Source organism: Mobula hypostoma, chromosome 6 (genome assembly GCF_963921235.1).
Source record: "Mobula hypostoma chromosome 6, sMobHyp1.1, whole genome shotgun sequence".
NCBI classification, from domain to species: Eukaryota; Metazoa; Chordata; class Chondrichthyes; order Myliobatiformes; family Myliobatidae; genus Mobula; species Mobula hypostoma.
Genome location: NC_086102.1, coordinates 107,721,236 through 107,747,842, shown reverse-complemented (window position 1 = coordinate 107,747,842; position 26,607 = coordinate 107,721,236). Strand labels below are relative to the sequence as shown.

The 26,607-nt window shown below is 45.6% G+C and overlaps 2 protein-coding genes across 7 annotated transcripts in view; one reads left to right on the top strand and one right to left on the bottom strand.

Moving 5' to 3' along the window:
• stk11ip (serine/threonine kinase 11 interacting protein) overlaps positions 1-16,333 on the bottom strand; it is a 148,182-nt gene extending 131,849 nt beyond the window's left edge. Inside the window, exon 1 of one of the 3 annotated variants that reach the window (XM_063051405.1) lies at positions 16,271-16,333. Coding sequence is in view for 1 of the 3 variants with exons in the window: in XM_063051404.1 (XP_062907474.1) it covers positions 9,304-9,585 (282 nt within the window). In the remaining 2 variants the exon portion in view is untranslated. Of the gene's footprint in view, positions 1-9,303; positions 9,617-13,224; positions 13,970-16,270 lie in introns of those variants that run through there. The other 2 variants (XM_063051406.1, XM_063051404.1) reach the window with 2 other exon arrangements.
• Positions 16,334-21,399: 5,066 nt separating this feature from the next.
• Positions 21,400-26,607, top strand: part of LOC134348271 (anion exchange protein 3-like) — a 171,736-nt gene continuing 166,528 nt past the window's right edge. For all 4 annotated transcript variants that reach the window (XM_063051403.1, XM_063051402.1, XM_063051400.1 and 1 more), the window contains exon 1: positions 21,400-21,750. The gene's annotated coding sequence lies outside the window, so the exon portion shown is untranslated. The remainder of the gene's footprint in view (positions 21,751-26,607) is intronic.

The window sequence follows — 26,607 nt, the reverse complement described above, 5'->3', positions numbered from 1 at the left end:
CTTCCCACAAACCTCTATTACCTCAGTCACTTCTAAAGCACTTTCCATAATACTGTTTACATTCTAATTACATGCTGGTAGTTATGTACTTATGCACATTTTGTTCCATATCCATACTTTAACCTTTAGCCTAATTTTGTGTGATTCATTGTTCTCTGTAATCATTGAATGTTGATTTTTGTTACATGTTGCACCAACAACACACCACAGCAAATTCCTAATACATGTAAATGTGTACGGCAAAGAAAGTTGATCCTTGGTTTAAGTGTCTTATCTAAATGTCTGTTAAACAAAATAATTGTGTCTGACTCCAACACCACCTGTCAACGATTCCAGATATCAGCCACAATGTAATAATACTTACCCTCAGAATCCCTTGAAAATTTCTTTACAACTTAAACCAATAGTCTGTTTTGATACCACAAAAAGATTCAACCCTGTCCATACACCACTCCTATTCTTACATACCTCTGTTCAGTCAACCCTCCAGCTACTTTGTTGCAACCTAGCATATCCCATCTTTCCTGAAGTCTAAAGTTTTCCAAATCATAACACAAGAGATTCTGTAGATGCTGGAAATGCAGAGCAACATATGCAACATGCTGTAGGAACCAGCAGGTTAGGCAGCATAAACAGTCGACATTTCAGGCTGAGGCCCTTCATCAGCGTGAAATGTCAGCCCATGACCTCCTCTACTGTCATGATGAACCCCTCTAAGGTCGGAGGAGCAGTATTTCATATTCCATTAGAGTAGGCACTAACATCAATTTCTCTAACTTCCTGTGATTTCTACCCCCTGCAGGCAGAGCAACAAGTTTGAGCAGACCAAAGGAAGTTTTTCACTGAGTTGATGTCAGACTTTGTGTCTGCCCTCTGGGAGAAGCCTCCCCGCCACCACAACTTCTCCCTTTTTAATAGAACATAGAATAGTACAGCACAGTACAGGCCCTTCGGCCCACAATGTTGTGCCGACCCTCAAACCCTGCCTCCCATATACCCCCCCCCCACCTTAAATTCCTCCATATACCTGTCTAGTAGTCTCTTAAACTTCACTAGTGTATCTGCCTCCACCACTGACTCAGGCAGTGAATTCCACGCACCAACCACTCTCTGAGTAAAAAACCTTCCTCTAATATCCCCCTTGAACTTCCCACCCCTTACCTTAAAGCCATGTCCTCTTGTATTGAGCAGTGGTGCCCTGGGAAAGAGGCGCTGGCTATCCACTCTATCTATTCCTCTTATTATCTTGTACACCTCTATCATGTCTCCTCTTATCCTCCTTCTCTCCAAAGAGCAAAGCCCTAGCTCCCTTAATCTCTGATCATAATGCATACTCCCTAAACCAGGCAGCATCCTGGTAAATCTCCCCTGTACCCTTTCCAATGCTTCCACATCCTTCCTATAGTGAGGCGACCAGATCTGGACACAGTACTCCAAGCGTGGCCTAACCAGAGTTTTATAGAGCTGCATCATTACATCGCAACTCTCAAACTCTATCCCTCGACTTATGAAAGCTGACATCCCATAAGCTTTCTTAACTACCCTATCCACCTGTGAGGCAACTTTCAGGGATCTATTCCCTATTCTGGTTTCCCTCTCATCCCCTTTCTTCGTCTCACCATCCCCCCACCCACAGTGCCCCTTCTCCTATGCTTTCTCCCACCGTCCACTCTCCTGTCCTCTAATTCTTCCTCTTTCAGCCCTTAAACTTTCCCACCTATTACCTCCTAGCTTCTCACATCATCCTCCAAACCCCACCCATCTTTGCCCTCACCTGATATCACCTATCACTTGCTAGTTTGTACTCCTCCTCTCCCCCACTTATTATAGCTTCTTCCCCCTACTTTTCTAATCCTGATGAAGGGTCTCGGCCTGAAACGTCAACTGTTTGCCCTCCACAGATATTGCTCGACCAGCTGAGGTTCTCCAGCAGAACGCTTGCTAGTGAGGAAAACTATTTCATCCTGTAGTGGGGATCTAGTACTTACTGCTGGTGAACAGTTAAACAGTATGTGTGTGTGTGTGTGTAAAGACTGTAACCTGCAGGACCACATTCAGAAATCAACTACCACCTCAGTAGTGCTAATGGAGCCCATGCAAGATTAAGGAAGAACCTTTGAATACTGCGACCTACACGTCCAAACTAAAACTTTTGGTCTATGGAGCAGTTGTCCTTCCTATGGTACTCTATGGAGCTGAATTGTGGACAATCCGCAGTGGGTAACTGAAGGCCCTGGAACAACACCACTAAAGATCCTTATGAAAAATTCTGAGCATCAGCTGGAAGGACAGACACAATAACAGCAGTGTACTGGAGGCGGTCAACATGAACAGCATCTCCACCAGGATAAAGCAACACCAACTTCGATGGATAGGTCATGTCATTCGGATGCCGAACTCGTGTCTCCCCAAACAGATCCGTTACTCCCAGTTGAAGGAAGGTCAGTAAGCTCCTAGTGGGTAAAGAAAAAGCTTCGAAGATAACATCAAAATCAGCCTGAAGAAATTCAGCAGTAAAAATTGGGAAGACAGTGTACTCAAAAGGTACACCTGGAGGAAATCTGTTCAGGAGGGAGCTGTGCTACAAAAGAACAACCTCCACTATGCCGCAGAGAACAAACAACAGTTATGAAAGGAAAGACTGAACAAAAAAAACCCACTAACCACAGTCCCCACTTACTCTTGCCCACACTGCACCAGAATAGGTGGATCCCCGAGTCACCTGAGGACCCACCAATGAACAACCCCTTAGGAGAATATCATACTCAAACCGAGTGATACACACTCAGTGCTGGAAAAGGGGAATAGATCAGGCATCTTCATTTCAGACTGGAGCTGAAGCAATGGGTTAAATGTTTTCTGTGTCATGTTAGGGAAACTGTGATGTCAAACATTTCCTGTCATGGTTGAGTGCAGTTCATCTGAGTGCACAAGGAGAGGCTAGTCTCCTTGAAGTGCTGAGCTGCTTCATCAAGATTTTCTTGGAATTACGCACAAGATCTATGGAATTCTGCAAACTAAACAAGCGGGTGGTCCTTGGCCTGTCGATGGGCAGTACTACCATCATCATTGCCTGGTGGGCCTACCAGAATTTCATCAAGAAGTGCCACCAAGCTGTGAAGGCCAAGCCCGTAATCGGCACAGCTCAGCCAGTAGATTGCAAAGTGAAGCCCAAGGTTAGAAGCCAGAATATGGAGGAGGGGAGTATAGAATCAGGAGATGGAGGAAACGAGCAGGGGATCTCATCACAGGGACTGGCAGATCGACGGCTAAGTCCTGAAATGGCTCCAGAAGATCGAAGGCTAAGTCCTGAACCAGCTCTGGAAGATCGAGGGCTTAGTCCTGAACCGGCTCCGGAAGATCGAAGGCTAAGTCCTGAACCAGCTCTGGAAGATCAAGGGCTTAGTCCTGAACCGGCTCCGGAAGATCGAAGGCTAAGTCCTGAACCGGCTCTGGAAGATCGAAGGCTAAGTCCTGAACCGGCTCCGGAAGATCGAGGGCTTAGTCCCGAACTGACTCCGGAAGATCGAAGGCCAAGTCCTGAACCGGCTCTGGAAGATCGAGGGCTTAGTCCTGAACCGGCTCCAGAAGATCGAAGGCTAAGTCCTGAACCGGCTCTGGAAGATCGAAGGCTAAGTCCTGAACCGGCTCCGGAAGATCGAAGGCTAAGTCCCGAACCGGCTCCGGAAGATCGAAGGCTAAGTCCTGAACCGGCTCTGGAAGATCGAGGGCTTAGTCCTGCACCGGCTCTGGAAGATCGAGGGCTTAGTCCTGAACCGGCTCCAGAAGATCGAAGGCTAAGTTCTGAACCGACTCCGGAAGATCGAAGGCTAAGTCCTGAACCGGCTCCGGAAGATCGAAGGCTAAGTCCTGAACCGGCTCTGGAAGATCGAGGGCTTAGTCCTGAACCGGCTCCGGAAGATCGAAGGCTAAGTCCTGAACCGGCTCCGGAAGATCGAGGGCTAAGTCCCGAACCGACTCTTGGGCATACCCAAACAGAGGTGACCAAACTGGAGCTGAGCCCAGTGGACAAACACTGGAATTGAGAGGATGAGAGGGAGGAAAATGGATGGGAGGGCAAAGGAACCATCAGAGATCAGCAGGAGCAGAAGGATGAAGAGAGGCTGGGGGGTGGGTCTGGTGACTTCACCAATGTGCAAGTGGGCATGAGAAGGGGAATAAAATTGGGCAAGAGAAAGAGCTCCCTGGAGGAGTCGGCTGGAGAGAGGAAGTGAATGAGGAAGTGGTAGACAAAACTCCAAAGGAGACAGCCAAGAGTAGGGCAGAGAATTGGAAGGGGACAACGCAGAGCCTGGAGAAGAGTTCTCAGATTTAGGGAACCGGTGCCTGAAGATGGGTCAATGAAAGTAGGGCTTAATTAGGAAGGGGAAAAAAGATTATGAGAGAAAACTGGCAGGGAACATAAAAACTGACTGTAAAAGCTTTTATAGATGTGTGAAAAGAAAAAGATTGGTTAAGACAAATGTAGGTCCCCTACAGACAGAAACAGGTGAATTGATTATGGGGAGCAAGGACATGGCAGACCAATTGAATAATTACTTTGGTTCTGTCTTCACTAAGGAGGACATAAATAATAGGGATAATTTTTCAAAACTCGTTAGATTCTGGACTAGTTCCTGAGGATTGGAGGGTGGCTAATGTAACCCCGCTTTTTAAAAATGGAGGGAGAGAGAAACCAGGGAATTATAGTCCGGTTAGCCTAACATCGGTGGTGGGGAAACCGCTAGAGTCAGTTATCAAAGATGTGATAACAGCACATTTGGAAAGCAGTGAAATCATCGGACAAAGTCAGCATGGATTTGTGAAAGGAAAATCATGTCTGACGAATCTCATAGAATTTTTTGAGGATGTAACTAGTAGAGTGGCTAGGGGAGAACCAGTGGATGTGGTATATTTGGATTTTCAAAAGGCTTTTGACAAGGTCCCACACAGGAGATTAGTGTGCAAACTCAAAGCACACAGTATTGGGGGTAAGGTATTGATGTGGATAGAGAATTGGTTGGCAGACAGGAAGCAAAGAGTGAGAATAAACAGGACCTTTTCAGAATGGCAGGCAGTGACTAGTGGGATATCGCAAGGCTCAGTGCTGGGACTCCAGTTGTTTACAATATATATTAATCACTTGGATGAGGGAATTAAATGCAGCATCTCCAAGTTTGCGGATGACACGAAGCTGGGCGGCAGTGTTAGCTGTGAGGAGGATGCTAAGAGGATGCAGGGTGACTTGGATAGGTTAGGTGAGTGGCCAAATTCATGGCAGATGCAATTTAATGTGGATAAATGTGAAGTTATCCACTTTGGTGGCAAAAACAGGAAAACAGATTATCTGAATGGTGGCCGATTAGTTAAAGGGGAGGTGCAACGAGACCTGGGTGTCATTATACACCAGTCATTGAAAGTGGGCATGCAGGTACAGCAGGCGGCGAAAAAGGCGGATGGTATGCTGGCATTTATAGCAAGAGGATTCGAGTACAGGAGCAGGGAGGTACTACTGCAGTTGTACAAGACCTTGGTGAGACCACACCTGGAGTATTGTGTGCAGTTCTGGTCCCCTAACCTGAGGAAACACATCCTTGCCATAGAGGGAGTACAAAGAAGGTTCACCAGATAGATTCCTGGGATGGCAGGACTTTCATATGATGAAAGACTGGATGAACTAGGCTTATACTCGTTGGAATTTAGAAGATTGAGGGGGGATCTGATTGAAACGTATAAAATCCTAAAGGGATTGGACAGGCTAGATGCAGGAAGATTGTTCCCGATGTTGGGGAAGTCCAGAACGAGGCGTCACGGTTTGAGGATAAAGGGGAAGCCTTTTAGGACCAAGATTAGGAAAAACTTCTTCACAGAGTGGTGAATCTGTGGAATTCTCTGCCACAGGAAACAGTTGAGGCCAGTTCATTGGCTATATTTAAGAGGAAGTTAGATATGGCCCTTGTAGCTGAAGGGATCAGTGGGTATGGAGGGAAGGCTGGTACAGGGTTCTGAGTTGGATGATCAGCCATGATCATACTGAATGGCGGTGCAGGCTCGAAGGGCCAAATGGCCTACTCCTGCACCTATTTTCTATGTTCCTATGTTAGGAAAATTGTGATGCAATCATGAAGGCGGCACATCAGTGGCTATATTTCATGAGGAGTTTGAGGAGACTTGGTAGGCCACCAAAGACTAGCAAATTTCTACAGATGTAGGGTAGAGAGCACTATGACTGGTTGCATCATCGTCTGGCATGGAGGTGCCACTGCAAGGGGTTGCCACACTCAGGCAGCTCCGGCATGGGCAGGACCCTCCCTACCATTGGGGACATACGGACATACTCAAATAGCGATGCCTCAGGAAGGCAGCATCCTTCATGAAGGACCCTCACATGCCCTCGGCCCATTACTGCCAGGGAGGAGGTTGAGTTTGTCACACTCAACATCTTTGGAAAGCTTTTTCTACTCCTCCATCAGGTTTCTGAGAAGTCCATGAACAGTACCTCACTATTTTGCACCTTTTTTAAATATATCTTATTGTGTAATTGTTGAAGCATTGCACTGTACCGCCACTGCAAAACAAATTTCATTGCATATATGTGTGATAATAAACCTGATGCTGAACCATAAAACCCACTCAGCTCATCATGTCTGTATTATACTTTGGCAGTTTTATAAATATTTGTAAAATCATATGGGGTAGAGACAGTGGGTGAACACAATCTATTACCTAAGGTAGAGGATATTGGCTTAAAATGAAAGGGGAATGATTCAGAGACCCAAGAGGCAAGTTTATCGATATAGAGGTGGTGAACATGGGTAACAAGTTGCCAGAAAAAGTGGTAGATACAGGTTCATAGATAGGAAAGGCTTAGGTGGATGTGGGCAAACACAGGGAAATGAGACTAGCTCGGGTTGGCACCTTGGTTGACATAGATGAATTGGGAAGAAGGTCTCATCCATGCACTGTCATTCAATGATTTTAAGTGTCCAATGAGTTCTGCTCCTGTTGGAGTTGTAGGGAGTCTTCCCCAACCAGAAGCCCTGCATGAACCAAGAGATCCAGAGCCCGATGGCCAGATCAGAGGCATTTGAGTCTGGTGAACAAGAAAGTTACAAGAGATTGTACCTGAACGTCCAAAAGGCTATCCCACAGGCAAAGTGGCTATTCTGGACTAAGTCAATGAAGGATGCTCGACAGCTGTGGCAGGGCTTGAATGCTACTAAGTGAAATCAAGTGACATAGGTGACAACAGGGCCTTGCTTTCAGGTGAGCTCGATGCCTTCTATGCTCATTTTGACTATCAAAACATGGAGGAACCACTATGAACTCCCACAGCCCCCAACTATCCTCTGATTTTAGTCTGAGATGGAGAGGGTCAGCGACTTAAAATTCCTCTGTGCTATTATTTCAGAGGACCTGTTCTGGGCCCAGCACGCAAGTGCTATTACGAAGGGGGCACGGCAGCACCTCCACATCCTTAGAAGTTTGCAAAGATTCAGCATAACATCTAAAACTTTGACAAACTTCTACAGATATGTTATGGGAAGTATATTAACTGGCTGCATTACAGCCTGGTATAGAAACATCAACTGGAAAATCCTATATAAAGTAGAGGATATGGCCCAGTCCATCACAAGTAAAGCCCTCTCCAACATTGAGCATATCTACACGAAAGACTGTCACAGGAAAGCAGCGTTTGTCATCAGGGACCCCCATCACTCAGGACATGCTCCCTTCTCATGTTGCCATTAGAAAGGTGATACAGGACTCTCACCACCAGGTTCAGAAACCGTTATTACCCCTCAACCATCTGGCTCCTGAACCAGAGGGAATAACTTCACTCACCCTATCACGGAACTATTCCCACAACCCATGGGCTCTCTTTCAAGGAGTAATCTTTATGCTCTCGATATCCAGTGCTTATTTATTTATCCAGTGGTCAAAGAACACTGAGGCTGTCTACAAGAAGGGTCAGAGCCGTCTCTATTTCCTGAGGAGACTGAGGTCCTTTAACATCTGTCGGACAATGCTGAGGATGTTCTACGAGTCTGTGGTGGCCAGTGCTATCATGTTTGTTGTTGTGTGCTGGGCAGCAGGCTGAGGCTAGCAGACACCAACAGAATCAACAAACTCATTCGTAAAGCCAGTGATGTTGTGGGGATGGAACTGGACTCTCTGATGGTGGTGTCTGAAAAGAGGATGCTGTCTAAGTTGCATGCCATCTTGGTCAATGTCTCCCATCCACTACATAATGTACTGGTTGGGCACAGGAGTACATTCAGCCAAAGACTCATTCCACCGAGATGCAACACAGAGCGCCATAGGAAGTCATTCCTGCCTGTGGCCATCAAACTTTACAACTCCTCCCTTGGAGGGTCAGACCCTGAGCCAATAAGCTGGTCCTGGACTTATTTCCTGGCATAATTTACATATTACTATTTAACTGTTTATCGTTTTATTACTATTTAATTATTTATGGTGCAACTATAACGAAAACCAATTTCCCTTGGGATCAATAAAGTATGACTATGACTATTATTTTCTTTTTTTTCTGTATTTGCACAGTTTGTTGCCTTTTGCACACTGGTTGTCCACCCTGCTGGTGTGGTCTTTCATCAATTCTATTACGGTTATTAGATTTATTGAGTACGCTCGCAAGAAAATGTATCTCAGGGTCGTATACGGTGACATATATGTACTTTGATAATAAATTTACTTTGAACTTTAAAATACTAAAGTGGAAAAGTTCATTGTCAATAGATAGTCAAGCTCCTCACGGTTCGACGTTCCCCTCACGGTACTGTAGCCGTTATGGCAACACTTTACAGCACCAACTGTAAAATCAGGGTTTAATTCACGCCATTGCCCGTACAGAGTCTGTATGCTCTTTCCGTGACCACGTGTACAGAGTCTGTATGCTCTTTCTGTGACCACGTGTACAGAGGGTACGTTCTTTCCGTGACCACGTGTACAGAGTGTGTATGCTCTTTCCGTGACCACGTGCACAGAGTGTATGCTCTTTCCGTGACCATGTGCACAGAGTGTATGTTCTTTCCGTGACTGTGTAGAGTCTGTATGTTCTTTCCGTGACCACGTGTACAGAGTCTTATGTTCTTTCCGTGACCATGTGTACAGAGTTTGTATGTTCTTTCCATGACCACATGGATTTCCTCTGGGTTTTATTTATTTAGAGGGGGTGTATGGAGTGTCAGGGAGGGGTAGCACCTCTGGTGGGGGAACATGTCGTGTCCTTTTCAAGGTGGTTAGTCCACCTTTGGTCCCCACCCGACACTCAGCTCTCACCTGTGGCTCCCCGTAGCTGTTTGCATGCGACAGCGACCACACCCCGGGCAACGGCTTCGACAAGCGGGCCAAACCAGGTGAGGGTAGCCGACGGGTTTCAAACCCTCGGTGAAATAGGGAGTTGTCTATCCCAGCATGTGAAGACAGACTATGGTGGATTGAGCGGACGAGTCCAATGGAAGGTCCAACAGTCAAGAAGGTGGTCTCTTCAAGCGTCGTAGAACGTATAGAGGAGGACAAGACAGAGAAGACATCCAGATCATCCACTGCCTCTAGTCCCATCTCCAGTCGTCTCGACTCTTGTTTTGCCACTAGATCCAGATGGGAATTGGGAAGAGAGAGTGAGGCTGACGCTGCGCAACTCTCCTTCACTCTAATCCAAATCACGTGCTAGTCTCGACACCATCAAGCCGACTAGTGGTGCAGTGACATCAGCGCCGGACTCTGGGAGCGAAGGTTCCCGAGTTAGAATCTAGTCGAGCTGCTCCTGGGCACGCTTTCCATCCGTGCTGGGTTGAGTGTCAAGCTAGCAACTCGACCTCGTTATAAAATGATGTTGAGGTCGTCATCGATGATGATGGACGAACCTTATTCATTTAAAGATACAGCACAGTAACAGGCCCAATGAGCCTGTGCTGCCCAATTACACCCACGTGACCAGTTAACCTGCTAATCAGTAGGTCTTTGGAATGTGAGAGGAAACCAGAGCATTGGAGGAAAACCTCATGCTTATGGATAGAACGTACAAATTCTTTACAGACTGCGGCAGAAATTGAACCAGGTTGCTAGTGCTGTAATAGCATTACACGAACCTGTATGCCAACATGCCACCCCGTACGGTTTCTTCTCACATTCCAAAGGTATACGAATTAGTTATAGTTAGTGAGTTATGGGCATGCTACTTTGGCGTGGGAAGTGTGGTGACATTTGCAGACTGCCCCCAGCACATCCTCAGACTGCGTTGGTTATTGACAAAAACGATACTTTAATAAATAAAGATTACATTTATCTTGAAGATCTTTTCTGGATCACAACAACCAGCTACAAACTCAGGTTCTCTTTGCCCAACTGTATTTTTAACAAACAAAAGTCAATCACTTTCAATTTGTGTTGTTTATAAACAGTTTCTCCTTATCGGTTTTCAAAACCTGTCGTGATGTTTAGTACACGTCAACATTAAATCAGGATAGGAGGGTGAACAAGTTGCGATATCCACCACAGCAGATATCTTCAAACAGTCCAATAACCGATGGCACTTCCTGGCAATTGAAGATTGGGTAATACCCAGCTCAATAACCACAGCTCTCCAACAGAAACTCTGGAGAAAGAGACAGTGGCGGTTTGGATAATGTCTACTGGCTGCTTTCATACAGGCAATGTGGAAATAAAGAAAAGGTCAAAGCTCAAAACAAATTTATTATCAAAGTATGTATATGTCACCATATACTTCCACAAGATTCATTTTCTTGCAGGCATTTATAGTAGAACAATAATACAATCCAAACAATAACTGACAAACAATCCATGAAAACAAGATGAACAAATACAAAAGAAATTAAATCAGTAATAAAATAAATATTGGAAACATGATTTGTAAAGAGTCACAAAAGTTGTGAAATCAGTTTATTGTTGAGGTGAGTGAAGTTATCCATGCTGGTTCAGGAGCTTAATGGTTAAGGGCATTAACTGTTCCTGAACCCGAGTGGTAAGAGACCTCGTTCCTGATGGTAACAGCAAGAAGAGGGCACGGCCTGGATGGTGGGTGCTCTTGATGATGGATACTGCTTTCTTGTGGCAGCACTCCTTGTAGATGTGTTTAATGGTGTGGAGGGTTTTTTTTTTACCTGTAACAGATTGGGCCGTATCCACTCATTTTTGTGGGCTTTTCTGTTCCTGGGAATTATCGTTTCCACACCAGGCCGTGAAGCAACTTGCCAGGATATTAGCCACTGTGCATCTGTAGAAGTTTGTCAGAGTCTTAGGTGACCTGTCAAATCTGCACAAACTTCTGAACAAAAATTAGAGCTGCTACCATGCCTCCTTTGTAATGGTACATACATGATGGCCCCAGGACAGAGTGCACTGAAATGACAACACTAAGGAATTTAAAGTTACTGACCCTCTCCACCTCTGATTCCCTAATGAGGATGGTCTCACGGACTCCCAGTTTCAGGGATAGCACTACACAGCATGAAGGTAATCAGAAAAGGAGCTGGAATAACTTTTGACAAGGATTTACTGTGGATAAATACTAAAACGTAAAAGTTAACAGGGCACTGGAAAATACCAAAGGGAGCAGAATAGCCAGTGTAGAACAGGCCTTTCAGCCCAATCATTCATGCTAACCTGGAGACCTGTCCTAGAGCTGGCCTGTCCATGTGCATACGTGGATGTATGGGAGGGAGGAACGGGGCTTGTTTTGCTGTTGTTGTTTTGTTGCTTGGTGTGTTCTGGGTTGTCCTGCTGAACACGGTGGGTATGCTACAGTGGCACCACTTCCTGGCTACCCCCAGCACTTCCTTAGGGTGCATTGATTGTGAACACAAACAATGCATTTCACTGTATGTTTCGATGTGCAGTCATATTTATTGTGATAAATAAAGCGGAGCTAGGCCATTTCATTTGCCTGAGTTTAGCCCACATCCCTCTAAATTTCTAAACATTTTAAGAAAAGCTTCCTCCACTCTGTCATCATGTTCCTGAACAATCCATGAACTATGTACTTAAGTACCTTGGGAACAGTGATTTTTATGTCTTACACTGTACTGATGCAACAAAACAACAAATTTTACTACATATATCAGTGATAATAAACCTGATTCTGGGCTCCAGAAATTAACATTTCAGTAGAAGTCACTAAGCAAAAGCCAATCCATATACAAGACAGACAGAAAGTCCAGATCAGAGAACTAACTGAGCAGGAATTATATCACAAGACAATGGGGCAGAGTTGCACCGTTTGGTCTATTGAATCTGCTGCACCGTTTGATCATGACTGATTCATTTTCCCTCTCAACCACACTCTCCTGCCTTTTCCCCATAACCTTTGATGGCCTTACTAATGAAAAACCTATCAACTTCAGCTTGAAATATCCCCAATGAATTCGCTTTCACAACCATCTAGGGCAATGAATTCCACTGATTCACCGCTCCCCCGCTAAAGAAATTCCTCATCTGTTCTAAATTCTTCAGCTGTGCCCATCATTGGAAACATCCTTCCCACGTCCACTAACTAGTCCATTCAACATTGGGAAAATTTCAATCAGATCCCACCACCCCCCCACTTCTTCTAAACTCCAGTGAATACAGGCTCAGATCCGTCAAATGCTCTTTATAAGTTAATCCTTTCATTATTGGGATCATTTTCGTAAACATCTTTGGACCATCTCTAATGTGGGTACAACCTTACTTGGACACGAGGCCTTAAACTGCTCACAACACTGTAAATGCATTCTGACCAAGATTCCCGATTGAAGATTGCTTATTGCACGAGCGTAAATGAGAACAACATGATTGTGACCCTGGATCCTACGCACCATATAAAAGACAACAGAATAAAGAACACACTAGCATAGTAAATATAAAAGCAATCCTATAAAACAATGTAAGCCTTGATTGACAGAAATCCTTGAATGGAAACTTCTAAGAAGCTAAGAATTTAAAACCAGTAGCATTTTTGGGAGCCGGAAAAGCCGCTGCTTCAATGCCTTAAAAAGCCTCAGCATTACGTACATTTTTGCATTTATATCCTAGTCCTTTTGAAATGAATGCTACCATCAAACCTTAGTAACACTACAGAATAACTTTGACTGGTCCCAAGTCCAAAGTTCCCATTATAATAGGATTGAATAGCCTTGAGTGGACAGCCCCACTACTCAGATAAATAGAAACAGACTCCCACTGTTGGACACACATACTCACTCACTCCCCAGGAGAGCGGGGATCCACACTTCCACAAAGAACAGCAGCCAGAACTTTAACTGGTTCTGCTTTAGCTCAGGAGTGGGTGATTACTCCTGTTACATAACAGACAGCCCAACGTTAATCGTTAATTTTTAAACCCAGGTCACAGAAGGTCTCATTAACCATTTATGGCAGCATAGTGGTTTCTGTGACGCTATTTTCTGCCTGCAGGTATTCCGGAGTTTGGGGGTTTTGCGCCCTCTCCATGAACCGTGTAGGTTTCCTCTGGGTACTCCGTATTCTCCCCCAGTCCAAAGACATACCGGTTTGTAGGTTAATTGGTAATTGTAAATTGTCCTGTGATTAGGCGAGGGTTAAATCAGTGGGTGGCGCGGCTCGGTGGGTCGGAAGGGTCTGTTCCATCTTGTATTGCTAAATAAAATAAAACAGATGTCTGGATGGATCCACATGGCACCAATTAGTTACATGTAAACCCTCTTATAGCATGGGACCAGCAGTAGAGCCACTGCCTCACATGTCGTGTGGAGTTTGCACGTTCACTCTGTTTCCTCCAGGTGCTCCAGTTTCCTCCCACGCTCTCAAAGTGTCCCTTGTGCAGAGATGAGGGGTAGCATCTGGGAGTAGTTGATGCAAGTGTGGGGAAAAGTGAGGGATTGCTTAATGACAATGTGGATTCTGTGGGCTTCTAAGCATTCTGAAATGATCTAGAAAATTCTTGATTGTGGTGTACTAGGACCTCCTCCTGAGATTAAAAAAAATCAGAAGCCTTTCAACCTTTTAACACGTTCTATAAAACATAGGAGCAGAATTAGGCTAATTTATTATTCCTCTCAACCCCATTCTTCTGCCTTCTCCCCATGATCCTTAACACCCTTACTATTCAAGAACCTATCAGCCTCTACTTTAAGTATACCCAATGGCTTGGCCTCCACAGTCATCTGTGGCAATGAATCCCACGGTCATAAATTCCTCCTCATTTCTGTTTTGAAGTGATGTCCTTCTGGAACAGGGGTTCCCAGCCTAGGATCCACAGACCCCTTGCTTAATGGTATTGGCATGAAAAGAGGTTGGGAAGCCTTGTTCTAGAATCTCTTTTGTTTGTGTCAGTGATAATAAACCTGATTCTGGAAAAAAGGCAAGCTTACGACTGCTCAGAGGCACAGTAAAATTTATTAATAAAGTACATATATGGTATATGTCACTATATACTATCCTGAGACTCATTTACTTGCAAGCATTTACAGGAAAACAGAATTTATGAAAGTACTATACATGACACAAGTCAGAGCACGAGTTGTTAAAGGGCACAGTCCAGATCTCTTGTACACCAAATTGATCTCTCTCTCTACCTCATCATGGCCCTTGTACTTTGTAAGGCTGCACTGTACTTCCTCCATAACACTATATTCTGCATTGCTTTCCTTCTTTTGTGCTACAAGGTAATTATGGATGGAATAATCTGTCTGGATGGCATGCAAACAAAAGCTTTTCACTGCATGCTGGTAAACGCTACAATAATAAACCAATCTCACCCTGCCGCCTCTTCCCTTGACACGAACATCACAACATAGAACCAAACAGCAATTCCTTGGCTTTCACTAGGACACCATCGATGCCACAAAAAGGCAGCATCGATCATTAAGGACCCTCACCACCCAGGACATGCCTTGGTCGCAGTACCACCATCAGAGAAGGGGGACAGGTGCCTGAAGACGCACACACACACGTTTTAGAAACAGTTTCTTCCACTCTGCCAGCAGATTTTTGAAAGGTCCATGAACACTACCTCACTACTTTTGCACTTCTTATTTGATTTTATCTATGTATATATATTTCCTACAAGTTAAAGCATAATTTATGTATTGCCCTGTACTGCTGCAGAACATCAGATGTCATGCCAAACACTCAGCAGCTTCTGTACCTCCTGTACCTAATGAAGTGGCTACTGAGTGTAGGTTTGTGGTCTTCTGCTGCTGTAACACATGCACTTTAACATCTTGTGCATTCAAAGATGTTTTTTTTTTGCACACCACTGTTGTAAAGCATTTTTATTTGCGTTATCAAGTGGCCACTGAATGCTCATCAGTGATACTAAAACCGATTCTGGTTCTTTCAAGCTATACATCTTCAAGTTAGCAAACTACAAGGAATTGTGTCATTCTTGGCAAAGTACCAAAACTTCACACCTTACCCAGACTTTCCAACTGATACCACTTTGCAAACATCTTCCAGATGTAAACTGAAGAACTGCACCTTTGAAAGAAACTGAGCCCTCAAGCAATGAAGGATTAGAATTTCAGAATGTCACAGTAGAGACAGTACTGACCAATTAACCCAACTTCCCTGCTTCTTTGCCAAGGATTTTTGCATTTCCTCTCTAGAAATTAATCAAATCACAGCACCAGTCTTCAAACTGCACATACAACTGATCGACTTGCTTATCAGGTGCAAGACCAGCCATGAACGACTGGCATGCATATGCTCATTGATTCATGACATGCTATCACGGATCCCAGTCTTCTGATGATCCCGGGCATATGACTAAAAGTAGAAATTGTCAGCATAAACACATACGATGCTGATCCTCCCACCCTGGGTTACCTCCTCTCCCTCGACCCATTTCACAAGGTTACCACCATTCCACCAACCCCCAATACACCAGTCAGCTGTCTACCCCCCCCCCAATCATTTCCTCAGGCAGCCTGACCTCTCCTCCCCTGTGGCCCCCGGTCACTTGTCTCTTTCTACTCCCCCCAGGTTGCCTGACCTCAGCTCCCCTCGCCCCGGGTTACCTACACAACCCTACTCTGTTGTCCAGGTTACCCCTCCAACCCCCCTCACATTACATGTTGCGCCATTGCCCCAAGTTGCCTGACCTCCCCTTCGCCCTATTGACCGGATTATCCGTGTCTTCCTCCGTTATCCCCTGGTCACCTGTCTCTTCACACCTTGGGCTGACTGAGCTCCGCTTCACTTCACCCTCCTTTAACCCCAGTTCATCTACCCTCTCCCCACCACGTTGCCCAGCGTCTCCTCCGATTACCTGTTCTCAGCCACTTCCACCGCTTCCATTCCTCGGCGTCACTTCCCTAAACAAGCCGAGGTCACGACCCCGTGACGTCAGCTCCACGTGACTGCCTCGTCCATTGATGCATTAAATATAAGCCGGACTGAACGGCGTCCCCATTATGATCTACGTTTCTGACTTCACGCCTTCCTGTATTTTGCCCACAATATGGCCCTCGGGAATATAGGTAGTCTTCAATTTGCCCTGTTCCTCATAAACCGACAAGACTGGCCCCGAGTCCCCCTCCCCCACGCAGCGCCAGCCGTGACCAGGATGACTCATCACTCTGCACCGCACCATTGCGAGGCCATTTAGCCCGTCGAGCTGTTCCACAATTCGAGTAAACTTGCTTATCGCCAGCAACAGTCCCATCAAAGACCGAGCTGGAGGTGTTGTAGGACTAAGCTTCCACCACTGCTTCTATAATAGGCAGTGAGTAAACCAGAACGAAGGATATGCTTACTTGCACTCATCCTCACAAATCTATCAAGCAGCATTTTGTTACCAAGTACCGACCCACCATTGTCCAGTTTAGGCTTTGCCTGAACCACTCAGTTCCAGTCCTCATCACAGCCTTGGTTCAAACAGGAACCAATGAGCTAAATTCTAGAAACATTGTGGCAGGTCTTCACCTTCTGTAGCATCAGGAAGTCTGGTGTATATGAAGACAAGTTAATGTTGTTAAGAAGGCATATGGTTTATTGGTCTTCATTAGTCGGAAGATTGAGTTCAGGAGTTGTGAGGTAATGTTGAGGGTCTGTAAAACTCTGGTTAGAGCACACTTGGAATTTTGTCTTCAGTTCTGTTTGCCTCATTATAGGAGGGATGTGGAAGCTTCAGAGAGGTGCAGAGGAGATTTACAAGGATGCTGCCAGGATCAGAGAGCATATCTTATGAAGAACAGCTGAGTGAGCTAGGACTTTTCTCTTTGGAGTGAGGGAGGATGAGAGATGACTTGACAGAGATGTACAAGATGATAAGAGGTATTGATAGATTGGACAGCCAGAGACTTTTTCCCCAGGGCAGAAATGGCATGCATAACTGTGCAAAAGTGTCTAAGACTTTTGCACAGTACTGTAGTAATTTTATGTTTTGCTCTATACTGCTGTCACAAAAAATAACATCTCATGACATACATGAGTGATGATAAACTTGATTCTGATATGGGTCTCTATTGTGGACTAAGAGTGACGAAGGGACAGGGAGAGGGGAATCATTTGGGGAAAGCAGAAGGGAGAGGAGAGAGAGCGAGAAGCAGGAGAGAGATATTCTGTAATGATAAACAAGCCAATTGTTTGGAATCAAATGACCTTGCCTGGTGTCTCAGGCCTGGTTTTGTCTGTGTCTGCATCTGCACCTGCACCATGCCCCGGCCCAGCACTCCTTCTCTGCCACCTGTCGCACAGCGCTCCACCCTCACCATTCCCAACATCCTTTGCTCCCACCAGATTTACAAACTCGCTCTCCGCTTCACATTGACAAATACAGTACTATGCAAAAGTCATAAGCACCCTCACTATGAATATGTGGTTAAGACTTTTCCACAGTACTGTACTGAGGGGACATAATTTCATGGTGATTGAAGGAAAGTATAGGCGGGGTGTTGGAGATAAGCTTTTTACACAGAGATCGATGGGTGTGTGGTACGCGCTGCCAGGGGTGGTGGTGGAGGAGGTGGATTCATTCTTCGACAAGTGAATGGTAGAAAAATGGAGGGCTATACCATCCTGTGGATAGTGTGGAACTTCTTGGGATTTGGTCGATTTGGAACTGGGAGTCTGCGAATCTGGGCCAGGGACTGGAGATTGGAGGGCTAATGTCTGTGGATCAGCGAGTCCGGGGCCAGGGACTGTAGGTGGGAGGCCTAGGGGCAGTCTGTCTTATGGCTGGAGGCTGTCTTTGTGTGTGAGTTGATGGTGGGGGAGGGGGCGACGGGGAAAGAGGCTTGTATTGTTTCTGTTGTTTTGTTGTTCTTGTTCCTTGTGTTCTGCTGAATATTATGGACAAGCTGTGTTGGCACTGGAACGTATGGTGATGCTTGCGGTCCCCAGCACACCCTGAGGTTATCTTGATTGTTAGTGTGCGTTTCGATTTACTTGTGATAAGTAAGTCTGAATCTGACTCTGAACTCTGCAAGAGCCCGAATTTCAAAGGAGAGATGGTAGGTTTCTGTTAGATAAGGTAAGAGTGATTAAGACAAGTTTTATCATTCAGCCAGAGCCAACTGCACAATGAGGTAGGGTTCCATCACACTCTTGACATACAGATACCAGAGACTGCGCATGCTGTAAATCTGGAGCTGGTCAGATTCACCAAGTATATCCAGCCCCGTTGTGTGTTGGTACACTCTTGAGGTGTGCCTTGTAAATGGACAGAAGGAAATGGGGTGGGTGGTTGTTTCTCGCTAGTTGCAGATTGTTGTTGCTCTTCTACAGTGTGAGTGTTACTTGTCACTTATCAGCCCACGCCTGAGTGTAGTCTTGGTCTTGCTGTGTACAAGTATCAAATGCTTCATTGTACTGAGGTCTCTGTAAGTGGAACACGTGCTACACCTGCCTCTACGTCTCCTCCCTCACCATCATTCAGGGCCCCAAACACCTTCCAGGTGAGGCAACGCATACAGCGATTCTACCGGAGTCATCTGCTGAACCCACTGTCCCTGGTGGCCTCCTTTACATCGGTGAGACTTGATGTAGGTCGGGAGACCGCTTTATCGAGTGCCTTTGTTCCGTCCACAACAGGGAGGATTTCCCAGTAGCCAATCATTTTAATTCAACATCCCATTCCCATTCTGACACGTCAGTCCATGGCCTCCTCTACTGCCATGATGAGGCCACTCTCAAGTTAGAGAAGCAACACCTTATATTCTGTCTGGACAGCCTCCAACCTGACAGCATGAACATCTAGTTCTCCAGCTTCTGGTAATTCCTTACCCTCTGCCTTTTCTCTTTCCTGATTTCCCCTTCTGGCTCCTCCCTTACCCTTTCTCTTCTCCTCATCTGCCTATCACCTCCTCCTGGTGGCCTTCCTCCTTCCCTTTCTCCCACAGTCCACTCTCCTGTCCTATCAGATTCCTCCTTCTTCAGCCTTTTTCCTCTTTCACCGATCATCTCCCAGCTTTTCACATCATCCCCTCCCCCACCCAGCCACCTTCGCCTTCACTTGGTCTCCCCTATCACCTTCCAGCTTGTACTCCTTCCCCCACCTTCCTAATCTGACCAAACTTCACTGTCACTACCAGGGGCAGGATTATTTTTAGGAGAGATCTGGCAATTCCCTCACTTTCCATATTTTCAGAAATCCCTTCTTCCAGCTCTTCTGAAGGTGTGACCCATAGGTTAGTCACCTCACCATCAGGTTCAGAGTCAGGTTCATTATCATGAACATATGCTGTGAAATTGGTTGTCTTGTGGCAGCAGTACACTGCAAGGCATAAAAATTACTAAATTACAGGGAGAAATATATTTTAAAACACGAATAGTGCAGAAAGAGAGCAAAATAGTGAACAACAATACACAAAGTGCTGAAGGAACACAGAAAGTCAGGGTCAGGCAGGGAATAAACAATAAATATTTCAGGCCAAGGCCCCTCACCGGGACTGGAAAGGAAGGGGAAGAAGGTGGAGGGAGGGGAGAGCTGAGACCAGGTGAGGGGGGGGAGGTGGAAACGTGGAGAAGGGGATATAGAGTTAGAAGCTGGGAGGTAAGAGTTTAGAGTTGAGACTAGGTGAGGGGGAAGGTGGGCACGTGGAGAAGGGACTACATAGAGTTAGAAGCTGGGAGGTGAGAGTTGAGACCAGGTGAGGGGAAGGTGGGAACGTGGAGAAGGGGATATAGAGTTAGAAGCTGGGAGGTGAGAGTTGAGACCAGGTGAGGGGAAGGTGGGCACGTGGAGAAGGGACTACATAGAGTTAGAAGCTGGGAGGTGAGAGTTTAGAGTTGAGACCAGGTGAGGGGAAGGTGGGAACGTGGAGAAGGGATATAGAGTTAGAAGCTGGAAGGTGAGAGTTGAGACCAGGTGAGGGGAAGGCGGGAACGTGGAGAAGGGGATATAGAGTTAGAAGCTGGGAGGTGAGAGTTTAGAGTTGAGACTAGGTGAGGGGAAGGTGGGAATGTGGAGAAGGGACTACATAGAGTTAAAAGCTGGGAGGTGAGAGTTTAGAGTTGAGACTAGGTGAGGGGGGAGGTGGGCACATGGAGAAAGGATATAGAGTTAGAAACTGGGAGGGGAGACCTGAGACCAGGTGAGGGGAAGGTAGGCACATGGAGAAAGGATGTAGAGTTAGAAGCTGGGAGTTTAGAGTTGAGACCAGGTGAGGGGAAGGTGGGAACGTGGAGAAGGGACTATAGAGTTAGAAGCTGGGAGGGAAGAGCTGAGACCAGGTGAGGGGGCAGGTGGGCATATGGAGAAAGGATATAGAGTTAGAAGCTGGGAGGTGAGAGTTGAGACCAGGTGAGGGGAAGATGAGCACGTGGAGAAGGGACTATAGAGTTAGAAGCTGGGAGGGAATAGGTGCAAGAGCTATAGGGCTGAAGAAAAAGGAATCTGTTAGAATAGGACAGTGGACCATGGGAGAAATGGAAGGAGGAGGGGCACCAGAGGGAACTGAAAGACATGGGAGGAGAAGAGAAGGGGTAAGAGGGGAGCCAGAACGGGGAATGGAAAAAGAGAGAAGCGGGGTGGGGGGAGAAATTACTGAAGTTAGAGAAATCAATGTTCATGCCATCAGGTTGGAGGCTACCCAGACCGAATACGAGGTGTTGCCCCTCCAACCTGAGTTTGGTCTCATCCTGACAGTTGAGGAGGCGATGGACAGACATGTTGTTAAGGGAATGAAAAGACCCAACTTCCATAATCTAATCAATTTCTCTAACTTCTGGTTATTTCTTCCCCTTCCATCCTTGTTCCTTCAACTCCCCCCACCCCCTATGTTCTTATTCTGGCTTCTGCCCTCTTCCTTTTCAGCCCTGATGAAGGGTTGCAGACTGAAAAGTTAACTGTTTATTCCACTTCACAGATGCTGCCTGATGCGATCAGTTCCTCCAGCATGTTGTGAGTGTACTCAAGATTTTCAACATCTGCAGAATCTCTTGTGTTTAGCTAAACAGTGAGGTAGTGTTCACAGGTTCATGGACCGTTCAGAAATCTGATGGTGAGGGGTAGGAGCCGCTCCAAAAACTTGTCACAATGACTGCCTTTGCGTGGTTTGATGTCAGATCTTGTTTGACAATCACTCCGGCCTCATACCACGAGATGCTAACGACGCTTCTTAAATGCTAGCTGCTGTTGTCGTAGTACACTGCCTGGCTGAGTCTGTGGGTTCTTAATTGCCAGGGAATGATGATGTCATGTGGATTTGTTCCGAGCAGAATATAAATCGAGCCGAGGGAGATCCAGCCTCCCTTCACTGAGGTGGAGAATCCTTGCACAGCCTCTTGGAAGCAGTCACTGGACAGGTATGTGAAAGCAAACTCCTTAAATGCAAAAACAAGCAGCGGAAAACCAGCCCCTTCAGATTCTGAAGAGAGGTTATCCTTTGAACCGGCTCTCCTTTTGCTTTCTTTGTGTGGCTGATTGATGAGGGAGGGGACAGATGGTTCAGCCTAAGGGCTGGGCAGAATGTTTTCGAGTTGTGCTGGTCTGGAATTCGGGGGGCTCGGGCTGGAACGATGCAGGCAGATTGACGAGAAACTTGACGGGCCATGGGGAGGAAGTAGGGAGTGTGGGGACCTACAGGCCAAGGTCTGTGCTGTATCATCCTGTGGCTGGTAGGGGTGTGTGTGTGTGTGTGTGTGTGTGTGTGTGTGTTTTTATCTGTATCTACAGTATGTCCGTGTGTATCAGTGCATATGACTGCATATTTGTGTGCGTGTGTGTGTGCACTTATGTGTTTCTGCATATTTTTGGGTATACACACAGATATGTTTGTGCGTCTGTGAGTATCTACAGTGTGTCTGTGTGTATCAGTGCATATGCCTGCATATTTGTGTGTGTGTATGCTTACATATGTCTGCGTATCTTTGGGTGTATCTATATATACATCTGTGTGTGTGTGTGTGTGTGTGTGTGTGTGTGTGTGTGTGTGTATGCATGCTTACATATGTCTGCGTATCTTTGGGTGTATCTATGTATATATTTGTGTGTCTGTGTGTGTGTATGCTTACATATGTCTGCGTATCTTTGGGTATATCTATGTGTGTCTGTTGTGTGTTTCGGTTGTGTATTTTGTATATGTGTGCAAATAAAATAAAATGTGTGTTGTGTGCATGTCTGTCTGTATTGTGAACTTAGTGTACATGTTTGTATATTTTTTGTGTTGCTTGTGGTCTATGTGTGTGTCTGTGTATTTACTGAGATCATATTGAAAACACTTTAAGATGACCTTGACTGCACAGGGAGTGAAAAGGTTTAGAGAGATATGAGCCAAGTGAAAGCAAAAAGACTAGCTTGGTCGGCATCGACAAGTTGGGCTAAAGGGCCTATTTCTATGCAGTATAACTCTTTGACGAGAACATAGAACAGTACTGTACAGCTTAGTACAGGCCCTTTGGCCCACGATGTTGTGCGAACCTTTTAACCTACTCCAACATCAATCTAACCCTTCCCTCCCACATAGTACTTAATTTTTCTATCATCCATGTACCTATCTAAGAGTTTCTTCAATACCCCTATTGTATCTGTTTCTGCCACCACCGATGCCAGAGTGTTCCATGATTCCACCATTCTTTGAGTAAAAATACCTACTTCTGACTTTCCTCCAATCACCTTAAAATTATGACCTCCTCATATTAACCATCTTCACGCAAGGAAAAAGTGCCTGACTGTCCACTCAATCTATGCCTCTTATCACCTTGTACATCTCTATAAGATGTCTATGGCTCTCTGATACCATCAGGTTCAGGAACAGTTATTACCCTACAACCATCAGTCTCCTAAACCAGTGTGGACAACTTCACTCACCACAACTTTGAACAGATTCTATAGCCTATAGATGCACTTTCAAGGACTTTACAACTTGTGTTCTTGGTATTTCTTTTATTATTTGTACAATTTGTCTTCTTTTGTACATTGGTTGTTTCCCTGTCTTTGTTATAAATTATATTGTATTTCTTTATTTTCCTTCAAATGTCTGCAAGCAAATGAATCTCAAGGTGACATACACTCAATGGTGTTCTGTACCTAATAAAGTAGCCACTAAGTGTATGTTCATGGTCTTCTGCTGCTGTAGCCCATCCACTGTAAGGCTCAACGTCTTGTGCAATCAAAGATGCTCTCCTGTGCACCACTGTTGTGTGTAAGGCTTCTGCTGGCCAGAGTTGACCACAGATCTTGCATTCCAGCTGTCTGGGTATGCAAGCCTGGGCAGTACAGTACAGAGAGCAAGCTGTAGCCCATGTAGCAGACTCCCCCTCTCTGCACATCTGATGAATCCAAAGGAACGGCAGAGACCGATACAGTTTAGTACCAGCAGTGTCACAGTGGTTGCCAGTAAGCGTTGAACTCAACATAGGACTGTCTTAGAGACCCCAGCTCGGATTTTTCCTTTGGTGTTTACTCCCAAAACCTTCCCCATGGATGGGTCTAGCATTTCCTTCTCCTAGGTGAGCTGCCAACAACGGATGATGAGCCCCATTCATCGGAAGCAACTGGTTTTAAGATGCCAGTAACCCGCCTTCGCCCCTTCTCCTGTCAGTAGAAATGGTTCTGCCTGGCTTAGTAGCTAAGCCACACATGAAGGCCAGGAGCTGGACTTAGTTGTTAGAGACTACTTGAGGCATGATGATGATGATGATAATGATCATCATCATCAGGAGGCACGCACCATTGGGAGCATTTAATAGGTAGTGGAAGCTTGTCCCCATTACCACCCCCGGCTATAACAATGTTAAGAAAGCACCACTGCTGTAACATGTGGTCAACTGAGTTTCTGTCGCCTTCCTGTCAGCTTGATCTAGCCTGGCCATCCTCCTCTGACGTTTCTCATTAACAAAGCATTTCCGCCCACAGAACTGTTGCTCACGAGATGTTCTTTTTTTTGAAGCATCCTCTATAAACTCTGAAGACTGTTGTGCATGAAAATCCCAGGAAATCAGCAGTTTTTGAGATACTCAAACCACCCTGTCTGGCACCAACAATCATTCCATGGTCAAAGTCACTTAGATCACATTTCTTCCCAGTCTGATGTTTGGTCTGAACAGCAATTGAATGTCTTGACCATGTCTGCATGTTTTTATGCATTGAGTTGCTACCAAATGATTGGCTGGTTAGATATTTGCTTTAATGAGTAGGTGTATAGATGTACCTAATAAAGTGGCCACTGTGTGCATATGTAGTTTAATAATAAATTTAATTTGACTTTGACTTTTGACTTTGATAAGTGGAACCAGATAAGGTGGGGAGGGGGAGGAATGATGGCAGATGGGATTATTTTGTCGAGAGAATGGAATGGAACTGGGTGAAAAAGAGCTCGTGGCAGCAGGGAGAGGGGTTAAGGGGTCCTGGTTAGGAAACTCTGGGTATATTAGTAGGAGAGAGAAAGGAACACGGGGGGTGTGTTTATTCCTGAAGCTGGAAAATTCAGAATTCATGCCATTGGGCAGTAGATACTCAGGGGAATATGAGATGAGATGAGTTTTATTCCTGTGATCCTAATCCTGGCTGACACTACAGGTGGGGTGATGAGTGAGTGCTGGAGTTTAAGAGGCTCCACTCCATTCTTTAGACAGAATAATATCAGCATACCACACAGAAACAGGCCTTTCAACTCAACTGGTCCAGCCTGATCAAGATGTCCCATCCAAGATAAAGATAAAGATGACCTTTATTTGTCAAGTGTACATCAAATCTTCTCCGAAGGGGAAGGCCCCAAATCCTCAGCTTTGCCTATTGCCTGTTGCCAGGGCGGGGTCAAAGCGTTTGGCAGAGATAGTGCTCGGTGCTCGGTGTTCGGTGTCGGAGGGCTGGTCGGAGGCTCGAAGTTTTTGGACGGACTCAAGAGTCGGCTGTGGTCGGGTGCTTCCAGGGTGCTGCATCGGCAAGTTTGCAGCGCTGGAGGTTCATGGCAGGAAGAGAGTTTCTCTTCCTTCTACCGTCTGTGTGAGATGATGGGACTTTCGAGAGACTTTGAGATTTTTTTACCGTGCCCATGGTCTGTTCTTTATCAAATTGCAGTATTGCTTTGCACTGTTGTAACTATATGTTATAATTATGTGGTTTTTGTCAGTTTTTTTAGTCTTGGTTTGCCTTGTGTTTTTGTGATATCATTCTGGAGGAACATTGTATCATTTCTTAATGCATGCATTGCTAAATGACAATAAAAGAAGACCGCATGCCCTCATAATCTAATCTAATCTAATCTAAATCTTTGAAATTTAGTGAAATGCGTCATTTGAGTCAACAGCCTACACAGTTCGTGGATGTGCTGGGGGGCAGGCTGCAAGTGTGATGCTTCCAGTGTTAACATAACATGCCCACAACTGATCCTAACCCATACACCTTTAGAAGGTGGGAGGAAGCCCACAGGCAAACAAACAGAGTTCTTAAAGGCAGTGGAGGGAATTGAACTCCGATCTTCCGATCACCGGTCCTGCAAAGCACAACGCTACTCTGTTGTTCAAAGTTGAACCCAAAGGTGTTCTTCCTTTGCCCTTGGCCTTGGCCTGGCTGTGGAGAGGGTCGAGCATAGGCGTGTCGATGTGGGAAAGGGAAGGGACGTAGAAAGGACTTGCAGCTGGGAGCTCAGAGTTGCCATTGTGGACTGAGGGAGGGTCTCTGCAGAATGGCATCTAGTCTGAGCTTGGTCAGTTGAAGATGTTTCCAGTAGTGGGAAAGTCTAGGGCCAGAGATCTTACAGTATGTCTAATATTTAGAGTCATAGAGTCATACAGCACAGAAACAGGCCTTTCTACCCAAATGGACCATGCCAACCAAGATTCCTATCCCAATGCCTGCTGAAGGGTCTCAACCCGAAACATCGACTGTACTCCTTTCCATCGATGCTGCCTGGCCTGCTGAGTTCCAGCATTTTGTGTGTGTTGCTTCACATCTAAGATGGTCCATTTGCCACGTTTGAACCATATCCCTCTAAACCTTTCCAATCCATGCACCTGTCTGAGTATCACTTCCATGTTGTCATTGTTCCACTTTCTCCGACAGCTCAATCCATATTCTGACCACCCTCTGTGTGATGAAGTTGCCTTTCAGGTCACAAACCTTTTCATCTAAACCCACTTCCTTTAGTTCTTGATACCCCAACCGTGGGTAAAGACTGTGTGTATTTATCCTATTTATGCTCCTCATGATTTTTATACACC